General features: G+C 39.7%; 1 protein-coding gene across 2 annotated transcripts in view; it reads right to left on the bottom strand.

The window, feature by feature from the left end:
* KIAA1328 (KIAA1328 ortholog) overlaps positions 1-20,185 on the bottom strand; it is a 170,957-nt gene that overhangs the window by 102,245 nt on the left and 48,527 nt on the right. The window contains exon 6 of one of the 2 annotated variants that reach the window (XM_056514001.1): positions 21-148. In XM_056514001.1, coding sequence (XP_056369976.1) covers positions 21-148 — 128 coding nt within the window. The remainder of the gene's footprint in view (positions 1-20; positions 149-20,185) is intronic. The other variant, XM_056514002.1, reaches the window with a different exon arrangement.

Here is a 20,185-nt window from a genome sequence, read left to right as displayed (position 1 = left end):
GATGGCAAGAAAGATCTTACCTTCTGCTCTTTTTCCTTGGCAGCACTGAGTTCAGAAAGGGAGTGTGATAGTTTTTCTTGCTGCTCAGCCAGGTACTTCTGATAAAGGCTCAAAAGTTCTTGGCATTCTCTGTACTGTTGCTGCAGAGGTGAGACATCAGAAGTTAAGGGAAAAACACTCTTTAGCAAACAGTTATAGCCAAATATATACCAACTTACTCTGTGTAAATCTGATTTAGGTCCATAACAGTTCAATTTAAAAACAGATACCGTGTGTTTGAGTAGTGCCTAATGATGATAAATCTGCCTAGAGATGAATGTTCAAGTACAAGCTTCTTCCTACTCAGAGTGGAAAAAGAAGAATTGCACCAAATTCTTTTATCATTGGAAAAGGGACAGCAGCAGGAGGCAGGTGATGACATTGTTTCAGCTGGAACAGCTACAACCCTCTTATTCGTATTCAGCAAAGCCAGCCATTACCAATGTTTATTTATAAATAAATAAATAGCCAGCCAAGTAAGTAAATAGTCCATTTTTAAGCACAGACATCGATTCACAAGCCCACATACCCAAATCCAATCTCTTTGCTTGAGTGCCAATGGCTCAAAACCCCACAGCCACAGATGCAGTGCTACAGGCCTTTTACAGACCAGCAATAATTTTTGGACAGTAATCTGGAGAAGCAGCAACTGTGGTGTTTGCAAGGATATTAGCAACAGTGTCCTGCCTTGCTTGCAGCATTGAAATTCCAACAGGAGATAAATCTGCTCTTCACCTGTCATTGTGTAATTCCCTCCCTTGCTCATGTAGCATGGTAAACCATTTATGCTCCCCTCTCTCCCCCCTCACTTTTAATTATGCATGCAGATAGGATAAAGGCTCGCTGTCCAAAGAGATTACTCTGAATAAATACTTTAATAACAAGTCACTGCAATTAAGGTAGGGAACAAAAACTTCTTCAATCTTTAAAACGGTGTTGAGTTACAGATTTCCTTAACATTTTTATGATCTAATCATTGCTTCTGGGCAAATTCATGTTGCAATCACTTTTGCCAATCATGGCTGCATAAATAACTCACTGCTTTGTTATTCCCTGTTATGACCCTAAGGGTTTTTTTTTGGTTCGGTTTTGTTGCCTTCCCTCCCCCTCGCCCCCTTTCTTCTTTTTTTTTTTTTTTTTTTGCAGGAGGGGTGGCCTTGCCAGGGATTCATTTTTGTTGTTGGTTGGTTGGTTTTCTTTCCTTTAAATAAAGGGCTACCGGGAGAATAAGCAAAACATTTTAGGAAGGAATGGAAGGTTAATAAACCCCAATGCTGAAATCAATCAGGAGAGCTCTCATAACACCTTTGCTCAGCACCTGGAAATATGGGAGGGTACAAACAATGGTCTTAACAAGCTAATTGCTTTCCAGAGCCAGCCTGCCTGAAGCCGGAGCTGTTTTACATTTCAGTTCATTTCGTCAGAGAGCACCAAAAGGCTGAAGTGATTTGTGGTGGTCTCAGGAGTCTCTGCCAGCTATGATGTATATAAAAGGAATTTTTTATTCCAGTTGTAACCATAGGCAGTAATGTTTATAGTAGGTGAACATATTAGCCTGGACGCAGGGCATGAATTTTACTCCAGCAAAAGCCAGTTCATTTATACAGCCTAAGAGTTAAATGTCGGTATTTGAAGACAAATTATAGGGAAATTCATTTAAACCCATGTTATGTGGCAGAATATAAAAACAGACAGTCCTATCTATCTTTATCAATTTTTTACGGCTCTCTTAATTCACTTTGCTTCCAGCAACCCCTTCCCCACAAAACAGATTTTGCCCTCTCCTCCCTCCAGCTAGCACACTGCTGGCACCAGAAAGGAGCACCCTAAACAGCCCTGGGGCACACGAGCTATGGCCAGGCAGCCATCCTCACTCTTGCCACAGTGTCCTACTGGAACGCCAGGCAAGACTGCCACACTCCCAGGCACCACTGAAAATATGACCCATTTGTGTTTCACAGGCTGCAGAGCCCTCACAGCACACATGATGCCACCACCTCCTGCATGTGGCTGCTGAATTTACTTAAAATACAGTTTAAACAGGACGAGCAAAGGTAACATTAGCAAAATATGCAAGGAAATCCTGATTGTCCAAAGGCCAGTTATGTGATCATAAGTGGGAAGGGCAACTGCTCACATGAGTTTGAATGGTGGCCAAGATGTCCCTCTGAAATTCTTGTGAGATTTGGTCAGCCATGGTAAAACTTGCTGCATTAGAGGATTAAAACCTCCCTCATTCACACAACCACTCTACATTAAGCAAAGTATTGTTACAGCCACCACAGACTAACAGTTTAAAGCCCTGCTTTGCTTACCAAGTAAACATGAAGCTTCAAATATGAAAATAGAGTTCATTTGTTTAAGACACATGCAGAATAGCTGAAAGTATGGCAATTCTCAAAAATGTGCTGGTACATTTACTGCAAAATATCTTCTTAAGAAAAAAAAAAAAAAAAAGCCTTAATACTAGATCTTACGCTCTCGTTCCACTAAATTTTTTGCTAAAAGGAGCAAGATGATCTCCTTTTTTCTCCTACAAATTAGCCAGGCCAATACACAACACCTCCACAAAAATATTTAAGTCATTCAGCTATAACAAGATAATGCACCTACTAAGGCAATACACTCTTTGGACACACACACATGGTATAAATATTTTCATAACCTGCTTTTTAAAAAAAAAAAAAAAAAAAGTTGTAGGGTTGAAAAAACAGTACAGGAGAAATCCTACAGATTTGCATTGCAAAAAAAAGTAACATATCTGAATAGACGCATTTGATAATTCTTCATGTGTTCAGGAGCACAAATATTGGATTTGCAAGATGTTAGTTATCTGGGAGAAGTGGTACTTGGCATTTCACTGAACAGTAGTTTTATGTCCAAGAAATATGCATTTGAATGTATTAGACCAATACTTTTTATGCAGTTTATTAGTAAAGTATCAAGGTTGTATGTGAAGTGGGGGGGAATAAAAAAAAAAATAAAATTAGAAATGCAAAAGTTAGGATTTCAACAGTCATATTTACGTGTCATACTGCTAGTACTAGAATAAACTAATTAATTTTTTCACTGAATGTAAGTCAAAGAATTAAGAGCTCATTCATGACTCAGATAATGACCTCAGTGGAGATAGCTGGCTTTGAGAGGAGGGGCTGCCAGCACACAGTGGTGACACATTGACAGAAGACAGAAATGCATGTCCAGGGAGCCAGGCAGGGAACAAAGAGCTTTTCCTTGGGGTGAAGCTTCACAAGAAGGCACAGCCAACCTGATGTTCAACTGCTTCCAAAGATACTCTCCCACTCACTCCTTCCATCCACATTAGCTCTGCTGCTACCCAAATTCCTCACTCTTGGCCTGAGCAAAAGGCAAAAGGACAGCCAGACACAAGATCTGGCATGAGGCAAGTGGAGCTGGGAGCAGAGGACACCTTTTCCAGCAACAGTGACCTGTCTGGAAGTGTTTTTCCACCTTGCAAAATCTCAACTCTTTCCTTCACTTCCACTCTCACTCCTCAGGCTATTAAGTCTGCTCCACAGCTACGTCAACTACTCACAGCTTACTCCTTGCTGAAATACTGTCAGCCTCCCACAGGCTGAAGTAGAAAAAAAACCAGAGTTCTTGCTTCCCCAGAAACTGGGAGGAGATGGGCCAGTCTCTATCGCACCCATTGACTTCCTTCACTGTTCCCACTGCCACTTTGACTAGAAGTGAAGCCCAGCTTAAAATATGAAATGTTTTAGTTCAGAGCATCCAGCATCCCCCTAAGAAGCTCTTGAATTCTACACATCAGCCTCCACATGTTTGTCCCAAGCAATGTTCATGCTACAGCAATTCAGAAAACTACTGGTCTCTTCAGATTCAGTTTTCCAAATTAAGCCAATATCAAGTTGTTCTAGTAAAGAGTCCTTAGACTATTTAACACAATTCTGCCTTTCTTATATCACCTTTTGAAAGAGGGAAAAAAACAACCAAACCACAAGATAGAGAATCTTTTCCTTAGAAAGAAATTTCTTTGGGGGCCTTTATAAATTAGGAATAAATGTTTAGTTTTATCTCACTTTATAAAAGAAAAAAAAATTAAAGCAGCAAATTGAGCCTGGAAAAAAAAACAACTTTTCTAGAAGTTACTAGCAAGAGAAAAGAACAGAGTTAACAATATTCTTTGCAATCAATCTAATAACAAAGGCCCTTCTGTATTTTCAAAGTGTTTGTGAGAACTCACCACCTAGTGACATTTTCCTCACTGGTTTGCGAAGACAATTTTGGGATGGGCAGCAGTTCTATTGTTCCCTTTCTACACATGGGAAAACTGTGTCGGGGGAGTCTTTGAGCATGTCTGAGTACACAGGTGTAGCCCAGAAGCTCCACACTCCTCAAGCCAGCTCCAGGACATGCATCTTGCAGCTGCATGACAAACTAGCACAGCTCAGGCACAGCACTAACAGATCAGATTCATCTTGCCCTTGATTAGCCCAGAGTCCCAGTTTACCTGCATTCACCCATGCAGAAAAGCCCCAACAGACCTCCCAAGCATCAAACAAGATGCCCAGTGATGACTCATTCCTGTACTCCCTGACTGTAGTTTCAGCTTGGACTGTCCTTTCATTCAGGGCTGCACTCTGACCCACAGCCAGAACAGAATACAGGAGCTGAATCTCCATCTTCAGTCACCAGATGCTGCAGTGCCATCAGCCCCCATATCCAATGGAAGACTCTCTAGAGACTCAGAGCTATTACAGAGATATGCAAAGATGAATAAAGCAATCAAAGGGAAAAAAAAGTCAAACACACACAAATTGGATTGGAATTTAAATCAGACAGCATTAACTTGAACTCTGGTAACGATACAAGAAACCTCCTGTGATGTGATGAAGAAAGTTTCTTCCTATGTGCAATCACGACCCAGTAGCCACAAAGCACTGCCCTTTTCAAATTCCTGCTGAAGGTCATGCATCTGCAAACCTGACTAGTTATCATCAGGTTGGCAGTTTCAGCAGACTCAATTCTTTTCACTGGCTCAGGTAGCCCCTTGAAAACAAGTGCTGTGAGAAAAACTAGAGAAGGAAGGAGATGTTGAGGAAATGCCACTGTCAGCAGGTGGATGAAGCTACACTAAGCTCTGAGAGATCTCTGTTCTCCTAAGAAAAATCTACTCTGATAAACTGCAGGCAGACCTGAGCTTGTCTCATGATCTCCAAGCAGGTGTGTGCACCAGACCCATTCAAGGAGCTGTGCACAATCCCAGCAACACAGCATCAAGCACCACATGCCTGATCTAACTTACCTTGCTTCGATGCTTTTGTGGGGCTTCTTTGCAGGTTGGGTTTTTTCTGGCAGCAACAGCAACACTACACCACTTCCAAAATGCTGCTGGCCTGTGCCTGGCACTTGAAGAATGCCACATCAAGCTCACAGCTGTTTAACAAACACACCACTGCATCCATAACTGTGGCACCATGTTCTACTATGACCTTTCACTGTACAGTTAATAGCCCAAAAGTGACTTTAAAGAATGCTGTAAGAGAGCATTTCACCAAACTCAGGCAAAGGCTAAAACCCATGCAGCTGGGTCTCCAAATGGTGCCATCCCTATGACTACAACTAAGGATCAAGTTACATCTAAATACTCATACTACAAGGGAGCCAAATTTATAGAGTCTGCAGAGCCCCAAAGACCCATGACAGACTGATGGCAAATTCCACTTACAAGTGTGTTCAGTTTGATGTGGACCCACACTTTTTTTCATGCATCACCCAAGCATATATTTTTCACAGTATTTTGACACATAAAGCAATGGGGTTTATTTTCTGCCTTAATATTTTGCATATCAATAGGAAAGAGATACCATGCCTTTTGGGAAAGAAGCAATATGTATGTCATTCTGATTTCCACCTGCAGGCTTTTTTCTTCCTAACCAAAGAAAGGATTAAAATAATGCAGCTTCAACTACTTACATATGAAAAGTCATATGAATAAAAATAAACTGCTGGTATTAATGAATTAACATCTAAAAGGAACACTTTAAAATATAAACCAAGATATTCTAAGCTCTTTCCTTTAGCATTTAACAATTACATACTTCATTGGAAGCTGACCCACATTTAATTTTAAAATGCTACTTGTTTAATACATACAGTCCTGTGCTTTGACAATTTCAACTCAGAAAAACAACAGGACTGCATTTTAGAAATCAGACTATCCAGGCACGGATCAAAGCCAACCCTGTTTCTTTTGCCTTAAAATTAGGAAATATAAAGTAAGTGGTTTGACTCTATGTGAATAATTGTTCTGAGAAAGGATAGAGACTAGCAACTTCTATGAAGGTTTATTATCTAAACTCTGAAGTTGTGGCAAAGACTGAAGGTAATAAAATGTTTTATGAACAACTTCACTTTGCTCGTTCTTATATATCTGAGTTTATGTGGACTCCCTGGCACAGTGATGCTAAGAACCTGTAGGGAACTTTCTGCACATCCACTTTTCGAAGTATTAAAGAAATCATCTGGTGAGAGTCTGAACCTTATGAGCCTTCAATTCAAAACACAATTTCCTTCTGATCCAAATGCCTTAGGAAGCACAATTCTGAAAACACTATAAAGAAGCAAGTCACATTCAATAAGACAGAGTGATCTCCAATCTGAAGCCCAACAGTTACATTTTAATTTACACTTAAATATTTTAATGTTGTTATCCAGTCAGTAAATTAACTCAAGATGCAAGAATAAAAAGGGAAGATGCATAGGGAAAAAGGTCACAAGGTCCACAAAAGTTAAGAACTTCACTTCTGTTTGAAGCATCAGCATTATGTTGTTGAATGCCACAGCTCTCATATAAAGGAATTGCTTAATACATTCCCATTCTGTTTGAAGGGAAATTAAATTTACATTCTTTGGGAATATGGTATTGTAATTAGTTCATGACTTGATTACACTTTGAAGTGAGCCGAGACTGCATATGGTGCATACAAATTAGTGAAGTTATGGTTACCTACCTACAGAAAAGCTACTGAGTTAAGAAAGTTAGGGACAAAGCCAAGGCAGTCTTCTGGAGCTATCAGGAAGCACACAAAAAACATCAAATGCACATCTAGTCTCCGGACTCACGGATGTCAGGTGTGAACAGAAATAAAAAAACACAGTTTCCTAAACAGCTGAAGAGTTGTTTTCAAAAAATAATTTTCCATTTCCACCAATAGAACCTGTAAAATCCCTGTTAAAACTGATCCCAAAGAAAAAGCAATAGAAGATACAAGATTTCCTACCCTGGTTAAATTTACCGATATGATTTATCATAGTACTTGTAATTTCTTTTATAGACAGCCTAAGTTTTATATTATCTACCAAGATGCTCTATTCCACACAGATGATGAAATTCCCAAGTTTGCTTTAACACTCTGGAAAATACTGCGATGCACAATACAAATATAGTGCATCTAAAATTGGCCAAAGAAGAAGATAGCCCATATTATTTGATGAGAGCAAGGAAACCATTTAAACCTAAAACTAATTCCCAATATAGCAGATGAACTCAGAGAAGTCTCTAACATATTTTCAAAATGCAAAAGCAGTTTAGGGTACAGGATTTGATCCTACATATTGCAAATCCTTTCCACAGGATATGCCAATCAAACTGGACAGCTTATCTGCCATGTTCTCTGGTTCAAAGGTGGGTAAGGACAAAAATATCACACGCCATCATATGCCAGCAGATGTGCCTGGATCAATAAATACAAATACCATCTCAGAGCTCGCATTTTCTATTCCAAGTGGAAAGCACATCTCCAGCCTTATCTTCATTAATACAAACAAAAGAATACTTACAAGCAAAGAAAGAAAAATAAAACAAAGATTTATGTTATAGCTTGGCTCTGCTAACAACTTTCTTTTACTGAAAAGGAAGGAATAACATAACACACAAAAGACAAATTATGCTGCTACATATACTGGCAAAAATATGCATTTTCATAATAATGAACCTAAGGGATCTGATGACAGAAAAACTAAGAGCCTGAATACACAAAATATGCACCCCACAGATCATTGTTCAAGATACTGGTCTTGGCATGGGCCATGAAAATTTTTACTTTTAGCTTAAGAACTGCAGTGGCAGGAGATTTTCCTCACTGACAAGAAGGAATTTTTTCCCGAACATACTTGCTCCTTTCAGGGGAGCTCTGCCAACGACTATAGTGACTTTCAGAATTTAAAGACTTCCTTTGGCATTTGCTTAAACGGCGCAGCTACCCAGCCTCTTGCACTGGAAACTGTGAAGGAACTTGTTACTTATGTATTTGTCTACCCACCAGTAAATGTTCCATGCATTTTTTATGGAATAAAGGAGCCTGGAGACTCAGACACACACAATTTCTGTGCGAAACAGTCCCAGCACCTGAGAACAACTCCACACATTTCATCATGAAGGAGAGAAAATAATCACAACCTGCGCTGTGCGAAGCCAAAAGGAGGCATTGTACCTACCACCATCCACACAATACCCGCGCTATTTTTCCTTCTACATATTTAGAGCGCAAAATTAAACAAATAAAAGGAACAGTGCATAATTTAGCTTTCATTTTGTATCAAATTGCTCATAATTGTAACCATAAAATGATAATATTGTGCCATATGTGCATCTGCAGAGCCGGCAGCGGCGCTGACCGGCCCGGGCCGCGCCAAAAGTGGGGCTGCGGCGCCACCGTGTGCCCGCCCCGGGTATTGCACCCGGGCAAACGCTCGGGGTTCATTTTCCCACCCGAAAGCTTCGCTCGGAAAGGTGAAAACCCTCCTGCTGCTCTTCTTCCTCAAAATACACTCTGCCCCACCCGCAGAGGCAGTCACGGCTTACGTGAAACACCCGCCGCTGGAAACATTCGCTGCTTCAGTTGCAGACCTTTGTGAGAATTTAAAAATTTTTCACAGTAGCCACTGTTACCGTTTACACAAAGGCATTTGTCATTTCGGTGCTACTCGATATTAAAACAGACATGTTCCTTACTCTAATTTGACAATGGAGCTCCTGGCAGAAGCCCGAGGAGAGATAAGGTGGGAATTGAGGTACCTGAGAAAGGATGCTCAGCCTCTTATGTTTAGACACAGTAAGAGGAGTTATTTAACAGGATAAATGTGAGCTCGGAGTCAGAAGCGTGGAGAAAAGGGGATAAAGAGGCAAAAGAGAAGTGGAATGTAAAAGCTGAACTTACTGAGAGCAGAGCTACAGCATTTCCATCTCAATTAAAGAACATGCATAGTAAATCAAAAAGGTTTCTGCTTCGCAGAGAATGAGAATGTAAGATCACAAAACATCAACTCGTTTTATAACTAAGCTGATCAGGTTTGGTCTTGGTTACTATCAGAATGGGGATCACCTGAGAATACACAGTGGTGTCTGTCTTTTTGCTTCCTTGCAGGTAACAATCAATCATTGCTCTTAATTTTATATATTTGAATTCTCTCACTGAATCTTTTCCTTACTCTCAAACAAGAATAATGCTGATGGAGAAAATCAGCCTGTCCTTCAGCCCAGCTCCCACCAACCTCAGAATGAGAAAGACCTCACTTGGGTCCTTACTGGAACAGAAATCTGGATGCTAGGAAAAGTTTCTGTATGCTGCTTCCTAATGTGATTGTCACTCTGTATCTTCCACAGTGGGTATCAGGCTTGGCTATTTAAACTTTCTTATTTCTTCTTTTTAAACTAGAACTTAGACAGCAGCATACAGATTTTAATCTGACTATTGGCAAATGGTACAAGAGGCAAGATGAAAATCTGTAAATGTTGCTGGACAAAAATAGAAAAAAAGATACCAGTGAACCAAGGCATCTTGCCTTTCTTATGGAACCGTCTTCAGCACTACAGCGAGAAGAGCACCAAATGTAAAAATCACAGATCATTCTAGATAATTAATTTGTTTCCTTTAAAACTATTGCTATTTTGACAGTCTTTCTAACCCTGTTAGAACACAATCTGTTTGCACGACGTAGATGAGAGGAATGCAGTGCTCCTTTTCCTAAGATACACTTGAGGTCAAAACAGACTCCATACCAGCACACTAATATTAAGGGAGGTGTCCTCAAACCCAAAAAAGGGAAAATATTACATGATGGAGTGCTGGAAAGACCTTTTCCACCATGTGTTGCAGATATCTCTAATGTGGTAAGGACTTCAAAATGACAACGATCTCAGAAAGTTGGTCCTTTCTTGTGAAATCTGGCTTTAAACACACCAAACTCAGAAGCACTAGTTTCACTGAACTGAGGCCAGTGAAGGAAAGATTTAATAACAGCCTCATTATAAGGTTCATTGTTGTAGGACTATTTAATATACAAGATTAACACATCTTATCTCCCACTTTCACTCAAACCTATTATACCCCTCATTAATACATGCACATTTCTACATCATTTACAGCACTCAGGAATCAAATATTATTGCTTGAAACAGGGTGTGTTCTGCTGCTCTTCCTGGTGATAGGCTCTTTTTGCATTAACAGTACTCAATAATAAGCTTCACAACTCAAAATTAGTGTAGGTAAACAGGGCTGTCTAAAACTGGGAGAAATTTAAAATGAAAATAATTTGTTTTGCCAACACTCTGGATTTAATTTCTTGATTTCAGTTCCCTTGCCATTTTCAGTACTCAGCCCATTCAAATATTATAAGGAAACTTCTGCTTTCCCAACGTAATGAATGATGGTATTCTTTCCTCCCAGCAATCTGAGATGTAGAAGGAGGTAAAGTGACCCACAGCTCCTCAAATTAAGAGGCATTTTAAAAGTCTTTAGATCTGGATGATCAGAGAAGAAAAGGAAGCTGTAAGGTAAGAGCAGTACAACACTTCCCCAGAATACATTCCTTTGTGTCCACAGACATACCAGGGCTGGCCAGAACAATGTACCTTAAAATTACATGAAGAGGAGGAAAAAATATCCACTTTCATGTTCTCAGGAGACCAAAGGCTGCAGGTTGGCCCCTACTCTTGCACGAACTGTTATGAGCTTGCGAGCATCTCAGGACAGAGAAAATGCACTTGCCCAGCAACTGAGCAGACCTAGGTGTCTACAAGCCCTCCTGAGCTCCCCTAACCTGTGGAACTGCTCTCCACAGAAAGCTGCAAATATTTATAGGGACTCACCTAAAAAAAATTCCTAAAAACACCACCACCACCTCCATCCAGTGTTATCAAACACAAAGAAACATTCTGACTGCACTTTTTATTTACAGGCTTCTGGACCTTGTGAGACTTTGAGGGGCAAGTATTATCCTGCCCTTGTATTCTGCTACATGCTTGTGGCCACTGTACTGTATTGCAACATTGGACTTTTAATATAGTACAGATGTACTTTGGTTTATGTTTATGTAATTAGTAAGTTAAACACATTAAAACATTCTAAGAATAGTAAAGATTCTTCTTCTTCAACCATCTGAGAACAATTGTTACTTCTTGTACATTGTTAGAAAGCAGGTTTCCAAAATTCCCTTTACTTCACACCTCACTTTCTGAAGCCACCCTATGGTATCATAAAGGTTTTCAAATCAAATGGCTAATAATTATTGAAGAGAAAGAAAATTAATTACCTGGAATGATACTCTTGGGAAATATTGATAGCAAAGATTTAACTTCCACAGGCCAAATGTACAGCTCCTAGGATTTTTTCTGGGACAGGTCAGAGTGACCCATTCACACTGAGTATCAGACTTTCTGGAATTGTGCATGCTTTCAGGCAAAAACAGTCATGAGGTTTTGGAAGTTGCCACCTCCTGGAAGAAAAAACACTCATCCCTAAATGCTCACATTTATTACCACTAAAGAAGAGCTGACGTCCTGGAGGTCTTCTTGGCTTCTCACAAGGAGCATATCAAGATATACAGCTGATGTGTATGGACCACAGAAGTCCAAGGTATTGGCTGGGAAGAGAGAAAACCTCTTCCCCATAGCTATGACTTTTTTCCCCTCCCACTACAGCTCTCCATTCATCTGAGAGAAACATTGCTATGTGTTAGCCTTGAGGGTATCAGTGCTGGAGGGCTGCTACTCCTGAAGACAGGAATTCCTGAATCTAAACTCAAAAGTGCTCATCAGAAGAAAATATAGCTGAAAAGAGTTTGCATAAAGACAGTTACTGGCAGCAAGAAAATGATACTTTCAGATATACTCCTCTCACAGGATTAATATTTGAGTAAGCAAATAGTTCTTTGGCAAATTCTTTACTTATTGCAATGCAGTCAGAATCACAGTGAGATGACTCCATGCATACAGCAACTGCTGATAATGCAGGGATCACCACGGATGCTTAGAAGAGCTTAGTCAACTCAGGAATGGAATAGACGTTCTTGTCAAATACATTCCCTTCGTTATAATAAATTTTTGAGCCATCAAACCAAATACAACATAAGGAAATAGAAAAACAAAAATCGAACACTAAAAGGTTTTATATAACAGGGGCCTAGAAAAATCAGAGAAATTAGGGGTTTCTTCTAGACCAAGAGGTGATCAAGGTAACCTGCACACCAAGCTATATATGCCTGCCCAGCAAGAAGGGAAGTAAAATTATTGTATGTGAATACCTTGCAAGGACCCTGGACTAGAAGTGATTGGCTTTCAGGAAAAAGACCACAATAAAATGGAAGAAATAAATAAATAGAGATATCTACCTTCCTCCCAGGAGTTCAAAACAGAAGACAAATAAAGGGCACAAAAGCACTGAACATTTAGTCAGATTTTCTCATTGATAAACATCATAGAGACTACCAAGGAATAACAGCTCCCAAAGATTTAACTTCTTTAGTGTAGGATTAATTCAGAAGCCAGAACTGCAGCACAGCTGCTCGGTATCTCTCCTTAATTTCAACAGATCAAGGAAACATCCATATCTTTCCCATCTCAAATAGAAAATTATTCCTGTACTAACAGCCAGAAACCTTCACCACTGCAGTATCTCAACAGCTTATGGCAATCAACAGACTTATTGTCATCATCCCTGTATGTTCACTCTGCAGGGAAGGTCACATTTGATATGGGGGAAGCTGGGATAGAGACAAGGTATGTGATTTACAGGACTTCACAGAAGTAAGAAAGCCCATGTGAGTCAGACCTGAGAGTCCAGGAGAGTCCACAGGAGCCTGCAGTGCCACTGTCAGCACCATTCTCTGCTGGTGTGGCTTTCTGGGCAGCCTCTCTAACAGTCCAATCCCTGGTTAAACCAGGAAAAAAAGGGATGTGCCCTTTCCTCTTTTTTTCAAGTTTTCATGAGTAAGACATTTCATATATTCTTGTCTTCCTCTTCCATGGATTAAGGTGAGAAAGAACTGAAGCAAAATAGGGACAAAAATTAAAGCAGTAACTGTACCATAACACATCTGCCTCTGAAGCAGGAAGGAACAGACAGCACCAAAACATCTTCAGATCTGACAGGTTGCTCTGCTACCAATCTGCACTAGCAGGTGAGACATGTCACTCCATGACAAGTATCAGAAATAAAGGAGCTTAATGTAACTTCTAGTGTTTTATAAGATTTCCCTCTATTGTGCAAAAGGAGACTACAAGCAGTTCTAACAAAACATGGTGAGATTTTTCTCCCCTGAGCTGCAAAGCTTTAAAATTAGCACTTTGTGTATGCTTGTTCTTTTAATGTCTGCATTTATTAAGGAGCAAAACAACCATGCATCTGAAATGCCAGAGAAATATGGATCCATAAATAATGCCACATTCCTATTCACACCTAATCTAAATATTTATGTAGTAATTTACCAGCAAAAGATGCAAACTATTCTTTAAATGCTACACTGTATTAAAGGTTAACCACGTGACATGTTTTATTATAAGGCTCTGAATTACGTTTAACACAATTTCTATTTTCAGTCAAAGTTCTGGTGTTGAAATGGATGGACAGGATGAGGGGTTTCAGTCACCTCTATAAGATGAATGCTGAAGTTCTGGCTTCCTCAGTATTTTTCAGCCCACAAAGCCATAGGCCATGCAACTCAGCAGAATACTGATTGAGAGAGGAAGACCCACTTTCTACACAGCTAGAAGAGGTAGAAATAGCTCCATCAGTGAGGCTAGATGCTTACAGCAGGCCTGCTGGTGGTGTTTCACTCAGATAATGCAGCCTCTACTGGAATCAGAGCCAAATCAGAAGGGCTGTGCACACACCCCCCCGAGGGAAACATTGAATGGAATAGAAGAACTGCCCCCAGAACAAGCACGTGCCCTCGAATTTCACAGCTGCTAGATGCAGACTCACCTCGACAGGGAGGTAACAGCTCTCTGCCCAGTACCTAACACAGGAATTCATGATCCACTCCTCACTCAGTCCTACAAAACCCAGCTTCTCTTTCACTTCATGTCCTGCTACAGTCATCATGACATATTTATGGCCATAACAGTTCCTTTTGGTTCCTCCTTCAGCTCTCACCTCCATACCTTCTGTTCCTAAAACCTTTCATATTAGACATAGTTCCCAACTTATCTCCTATTTTCTTTCTTATACAAGGCTTTCTTTAGAAATATTACTTTGCTGACTTCTTTTCCAATTCTCTTGATCTCTACATGATCTTCCACACAGAACACTTTCTTCATGTCATCACTTTCCTCAGATGCAAGACCTTTGAAGCTCACTGCAGAGTCAGCCATGCAGGAACTGATACAAAGGTTTTACTGTGTTTTCCTTTTTCTCTAACAGAGCCCATTCCACTTACACTTCACTGAGAGAGATCCACTCTTGTGTAACTTTTTGAGCCTATAATGTGCCAGAGTTTTCAAGGCTGTGAAATGGAGGGGGGGTAAAAAACCTCCCACATTTAAACTTAAGTAGTGTTCTGGGAGCTAAATATCTTCCAGGTTGCAGTACAAGAAGAAAATGAACATTATTGCCAATATGCCACCTCCTAGACTGAAACTCTCATGAGAAAAGAAATTCCACAGGTCTAAGCACAAGGTATTCACAAATAAGTATTATGACCCATTTTAAATGTCCAACTTCTTCACATTTCCTTTGTGACTCAAAGCAGATGCCCCTAACTCAACAGCAAGAAAGGCTCACTTTCTCCAGAAAGAGTAATCAGGCAGAGCAACATGAGATCTGGTCATGTTCCCTCCTTCAGCAAGAGATAAAGCGCAGACTTATTGACAGAATTTGCATTTTTGGTTCTCATTTGTTCTGCCTGGATAGGCTCACCAATCTGAGGCAACACTTTCAGACACTGGTATTTTGAACACCACTGGTCTCTGGGACTGTCCTTTTTCTGCACCTCACCATATTTAGATCGAAGAAACCTTGGCAAAAAAAAACTGAGGAAGCTGGAAGCATAAATGTTCATTCTTAAGTTGCAGTAAAATCTTTCATTTCAATGATATACAGAAGTACTTGGAATGTATTACAGCTGATAAATGCAGAAATGAGGTATAGAATACTACTGAAAATAGACCTTATTTGTATGCACGCCGTACAAATATGTTAAAATACGTAGTTAAATATGCTGCTGGAGTTAAGTAGCTTTCATAGAAGAGAATCATTGCAATTATCAGTGGTAATAGCAAATCCTCTCTGATACAGATGTTTACTTCCTGTTCTAAGAACTAGGGCAGGAAACAGCCATGTTAAAAATATTTGTCTAGCACCAGCCATAGTGTTCCTATTTGTTACAGCAAAGTGTACAACCTGTAACAAAAATAGATAGTTTTTTCTTCCTCCCCCTCCAGCATAACTTAATATATTTAAAACCTTTAGTCAAAGACCAAATGCCTGCTACCATATTTTGGTACAAGCTGTCTCTAACTACAGTCCTATCTCTTCAGTTAACAACTGGAACACAGAATTAGTCATCTCTAGGAAACAGATAGCATTAGCTTTTCATCACAAAAAGCTCAATTAAAGCCCATTTGAGAGAAGCTGAGCCACTTCTTTATTGCATTTTTTCTTTTCCCTGCCTCTTGATAGCTAGGCTGAACCTAAATACCATTAACTGCTGTGAAGGCTAATATGCAAAGCCTAAGTACAGACCTGACTAGGGCGAGTGCCTCTTTCAGTTCTGATGCATGGGGGAAAAAAGGAGTCATCCACACACAGACACAGTTTCTTCCACAGGCCCACATGTTTACTTCTTGTCAATTTCTTTTGTAAAATGGTAGAGGTGTAACTGTCTATTCAATTTTTTAAATTTCACTGTGTGCCTTCTGTCTCTTAGAACATGGCAAATACTGTCTCTACACTATATCCCTAGTACTTAGAATGCAAAACACTTTATGACACTTCTAGCTCTGGGAGAAGAGAAAATGAAGCATGAAATAAGAAATATACTAGCAGAACAATATTCATTGACACTGGTGAATCTGTATACTGCTGCATTGGGAAAGTATTAGTATTTGGGGTTTTAGGTTTATTTTTAATATGTTTGTCCAGCTTGTCTGATGTCAATGGTATGTCTGCCCTTGCAGCTTTTCCATGTAACATGCAACCCAGATGCCAAATTCATCAAATTACACTCAAATCCAAGAGATTCTCATTTAAATGACAAATGTTTTAAAGCTAAACTTTGTAATTATTGTCACAGTTCTTCATAAATTCCCCACCCTTGAAAAAACATGATCAAATTTGTTGAAGAGTCTGAGGCCAAACACAGAACTAGAAATCTTTTCTCTCTTAGCAAGAGTCTAGAACTAGAAATAATATTTTCTTTCCTAGCAAGGGTCAAGACAACAGATTGCCAAGCTGTAAATACAGTACAAAACACATAAAAAAAATCTTGACTGACCAAAACTGATTTTGGTTGAAAAAACTTTTTACAATTTGTTCTTTGCTTCTTGTAGCTTGTACTGAAATTGAAAGGAAATGGCACCAAAAAGAAGAAAAAAAAATTACATTCTTCAAGTCCATTATATACCAGCAACATTCAATTTAACGTGTACTAATTTAGTCAGTCTCACACTGATATTAGATGTGTCCTTGCACTGTTTTTAATTTACAAAACCTGAAATTCCTGCAGAAATATACACAGGCAGTTCCAGGACTCTTAATATTTGTCACGTCCTACAAGTAAGAGTTGGGAAAATAATAATTGGAAGAAAATGCATTGCAAAACCATAATAAAGAATAAAAACAGGATAAAAACTGCTCTTCAGAGCAGACTTCTGAAGCTCAGTCCCAAAAGACAAGTGATAAGAATCAGATGTTCACAGCATATCCTGGTGTGTCAGGTGTGTGGCAGGAAAGGTATGGGAGCCTCCACACCAACACACCAGAGAAAATGTACAGAGACTGGCACTTCTGCATCAGGTATCAAAGCAGAAGCAGATTTATGTATATCAGGCCAATCAATACTAAATGGATCATATCTGAGCCACCTAGTGCCTCATGCCAGGAATTCAAATAGTCTGAAAAGCCTTTATTTTGGAAAATAACTGGTAGAACCCCCTTAAGATGCCACTTGTGCTGCTGCCACATTGCTTACAGCTCAGGGAAAATATCCCTCTTACTCTACTTTTAATGGAAAAACCTTCCATATACTGTAGGAAGGCACAAGACAGATCAGCACTTCATTGGGTGAACTAGTTAGAAATTTGGCTAAAGTCATTGTAGATAACTGAGAGAGGTTTAAATCTTTTACTAGTGATTTGCTTGAATTATACATCAGATTCACACTAATGTAATAGGCAACTTGGAATATGCAGCCCTGACTTAGCAGGTATTCTCTCATGAGGAATTATTTACAAGTAAAGAAGATACAAACTAAGTGGCAAAAAGCAAAGATAAATGCCACAGCACTCATTACCAGCAGGCCCAGTGCAACACTGACTGTGCCAAAGCTACAGCAGCAGGTATTTACAATGTGAACACATAACAAATACATAAAATTACTTTCTGTACCTCCTCTTTTTTATTTTCTTCTAGTGTCTTGGGAAAGGACCATTCTCACCAGTTTCACCTCTCTTCAAATCTACCTGGACACTTTTTGAAGGGAGAAGCTGGTATTTCATGGTTTCTAGACCATTTTGAAAGCTTACCATTTTGGTCTCAATATAATTTCAAAGACCAAAAGGAAGTGCCCCAACTACCTCATACATGCAAATAAACCCACCCATAATTATAGCTGTACAACATAGAACACCAAAAGAATTTTCTCTTATTTTGCAGCCAATTTAGTTATAGACCGTCACAAATGGACAATTGGTCTTCTATTCCACTTCCTTAAGGCAGGAGGGATGCAAAATTTTTAGTAGAGGAAGCAAAAACAAAACATGACTTTCAACATCTGGAGTAGAACAGATGAAAAAGCTAATGCTTTCTTATTTTCATCCCAAAAAACTGATGAAGTATTATTTACAAGACACAGGATTGGGGGTGGAAAAAAAGGGTGCTGAATGTATTCTTTGCATTAAGGATGATATGAATTTGGCACAAGTGTCTTGTATTTCCTGCTACATAAATGAAGTCATTGACTAAGGGCACCAAAATAATCCCATGCCACAAAAACACCACACACCACTCATCACTGCTGAGACACTGACATTTGCTGCAGGGCTGGTACTGCTGCACTGAACTTAGGCACATAATCCACCTCTTTTCTAATTTAACTAGAATCTATTCTAGTCTACAGAAGAACTACAATCTTAACTGCAGAATATGTATATTTTTCCCTTGATTGCGTCTACTTGTTCTTTCAAGGGCATTCCCATTAGGAACAAACACTTCTCCATCCTCTCTCCCCCTGAAAGCAGAGTGAAAATAATCCTATCAAGGGAAACTTATTACTGTTTCCAAATTGCGCCTGGCTCTCAGCAGGCACACTCTCCAGGCAACAGTTTTGCCGCTACATTATAACTAATTTTTTTTTCCTGATGACATTTTGTACTGTAAGTAGGTAGAGGAAGGACAGATATATGTGGTTTGGGATAAGAACGAACCTTCTTTAGCCAAGCAAAAAAGCAGTGTCTCCCCTCACTCTGCACCCTCCTGCTAAGAAATTTTGTTCTCACTCCTCGGAACGATTTCTTTGCACGTTGCACTATGGCCAAAAAACAGACCCTTTCACAAATTAACGCTGCAAGAGACAGATGAAACCTGCGGTTTGTTCAAATTTGGAGCTCCTAGCGGCAGAGGATAATGAAGAAATAAAAGGAAAGAGGGGAAGAAGGAGAACAAAAGAAAGCCCAAAGCCATCATTTGATTCCCGGTACCTGGACAAGGCACTCGCTGGCCAACGCTGCCACCTGGTGGCCACACAGAGCGGCACAGCTCCGGCTCCCAAAAACGCGACTCGGGAATGTCACCCACACTGTCCCCTTCCACAGCCACCAACCCCCGGATCACCGCTCTGCACACAGAAAAACCCCTTCCCGCTCCCTCTGTGTTTATGGCTTTCTGCGATCCGTCCAAACAGATTCACCAGAACGTTTTAAATACACTATTACCACTACAAGAACAAAAAGAAAAAACAACCCAATCTCAAACCAAGACATATTGGAATTAAACACAATGGAATTAAACATAGTGAATTTGATTTTTAGTGGGTAGATAAAGAGCAATTTTAAAACTAATTCAAGATAAATCCACTAAAGGCTGCTTCAAGAACAATTAACAAAAATGCCTCAAAGACAGAGGCCATTCTTCCAGACAGAGGGAAACTTACCCAAATACATAACAATGAATTCGTGTATAATTTCTAGTTTTTTTAAACAGAACATAGACAAACACACAAGTCTTACTGACAGAGCCACATGAAACTTAGCGGGATGAGACAACTATCTGAATCAAGAGAAAAAAAAATGTCATATCTTAATCAATTCTTCCCAGTAAAATAACCAAGGAAAATAGATACTTCTTTGGGAACAGGACAAAAAGAACACAAGACTTGTACAGTAACAACAGGGCTGTGCACGTCAGAACATCCCTTCAAAAATCAGAGTGAAGAGAGGTCAGAAGCTAGATCCCAGCCTTTAATCTGCAAATGTAAGATCAGCAACTCTCAACCTGCCTAAAAGAAAGGTTATACACTGCCATTCTCCCTCCCAGTAACCCCTACAGCCCAGCTCCTCCTTGGGAGACTCTCAGCTGAAGAGCAGGTTCAGCTCAGAGGAATTATTTAACCACATCACACTCACCTGGACATTACCCTGTTCTGCATTTCACAGCCTCCCAAAGGCATT

This window comes from Oenanthe melanoleuca, chromosome Z (genome assembly GCF_029582105.1).
Source record: "Oenanthe melanoleuca isolate GR-GAL-2019-014 chromosome Z, OMel1.0, whole genome shotgun sequence".
Classification (NCBI taxonomy): Eukaryota; Metazoa; Chordata; class Aves; order Passeriformes; family Muscicapidae; genus Oenanthe; species Oenanthe melanoleuca.
This window is presented reverse-complemented; position numbering and strand designations above follow the sequence as displayed.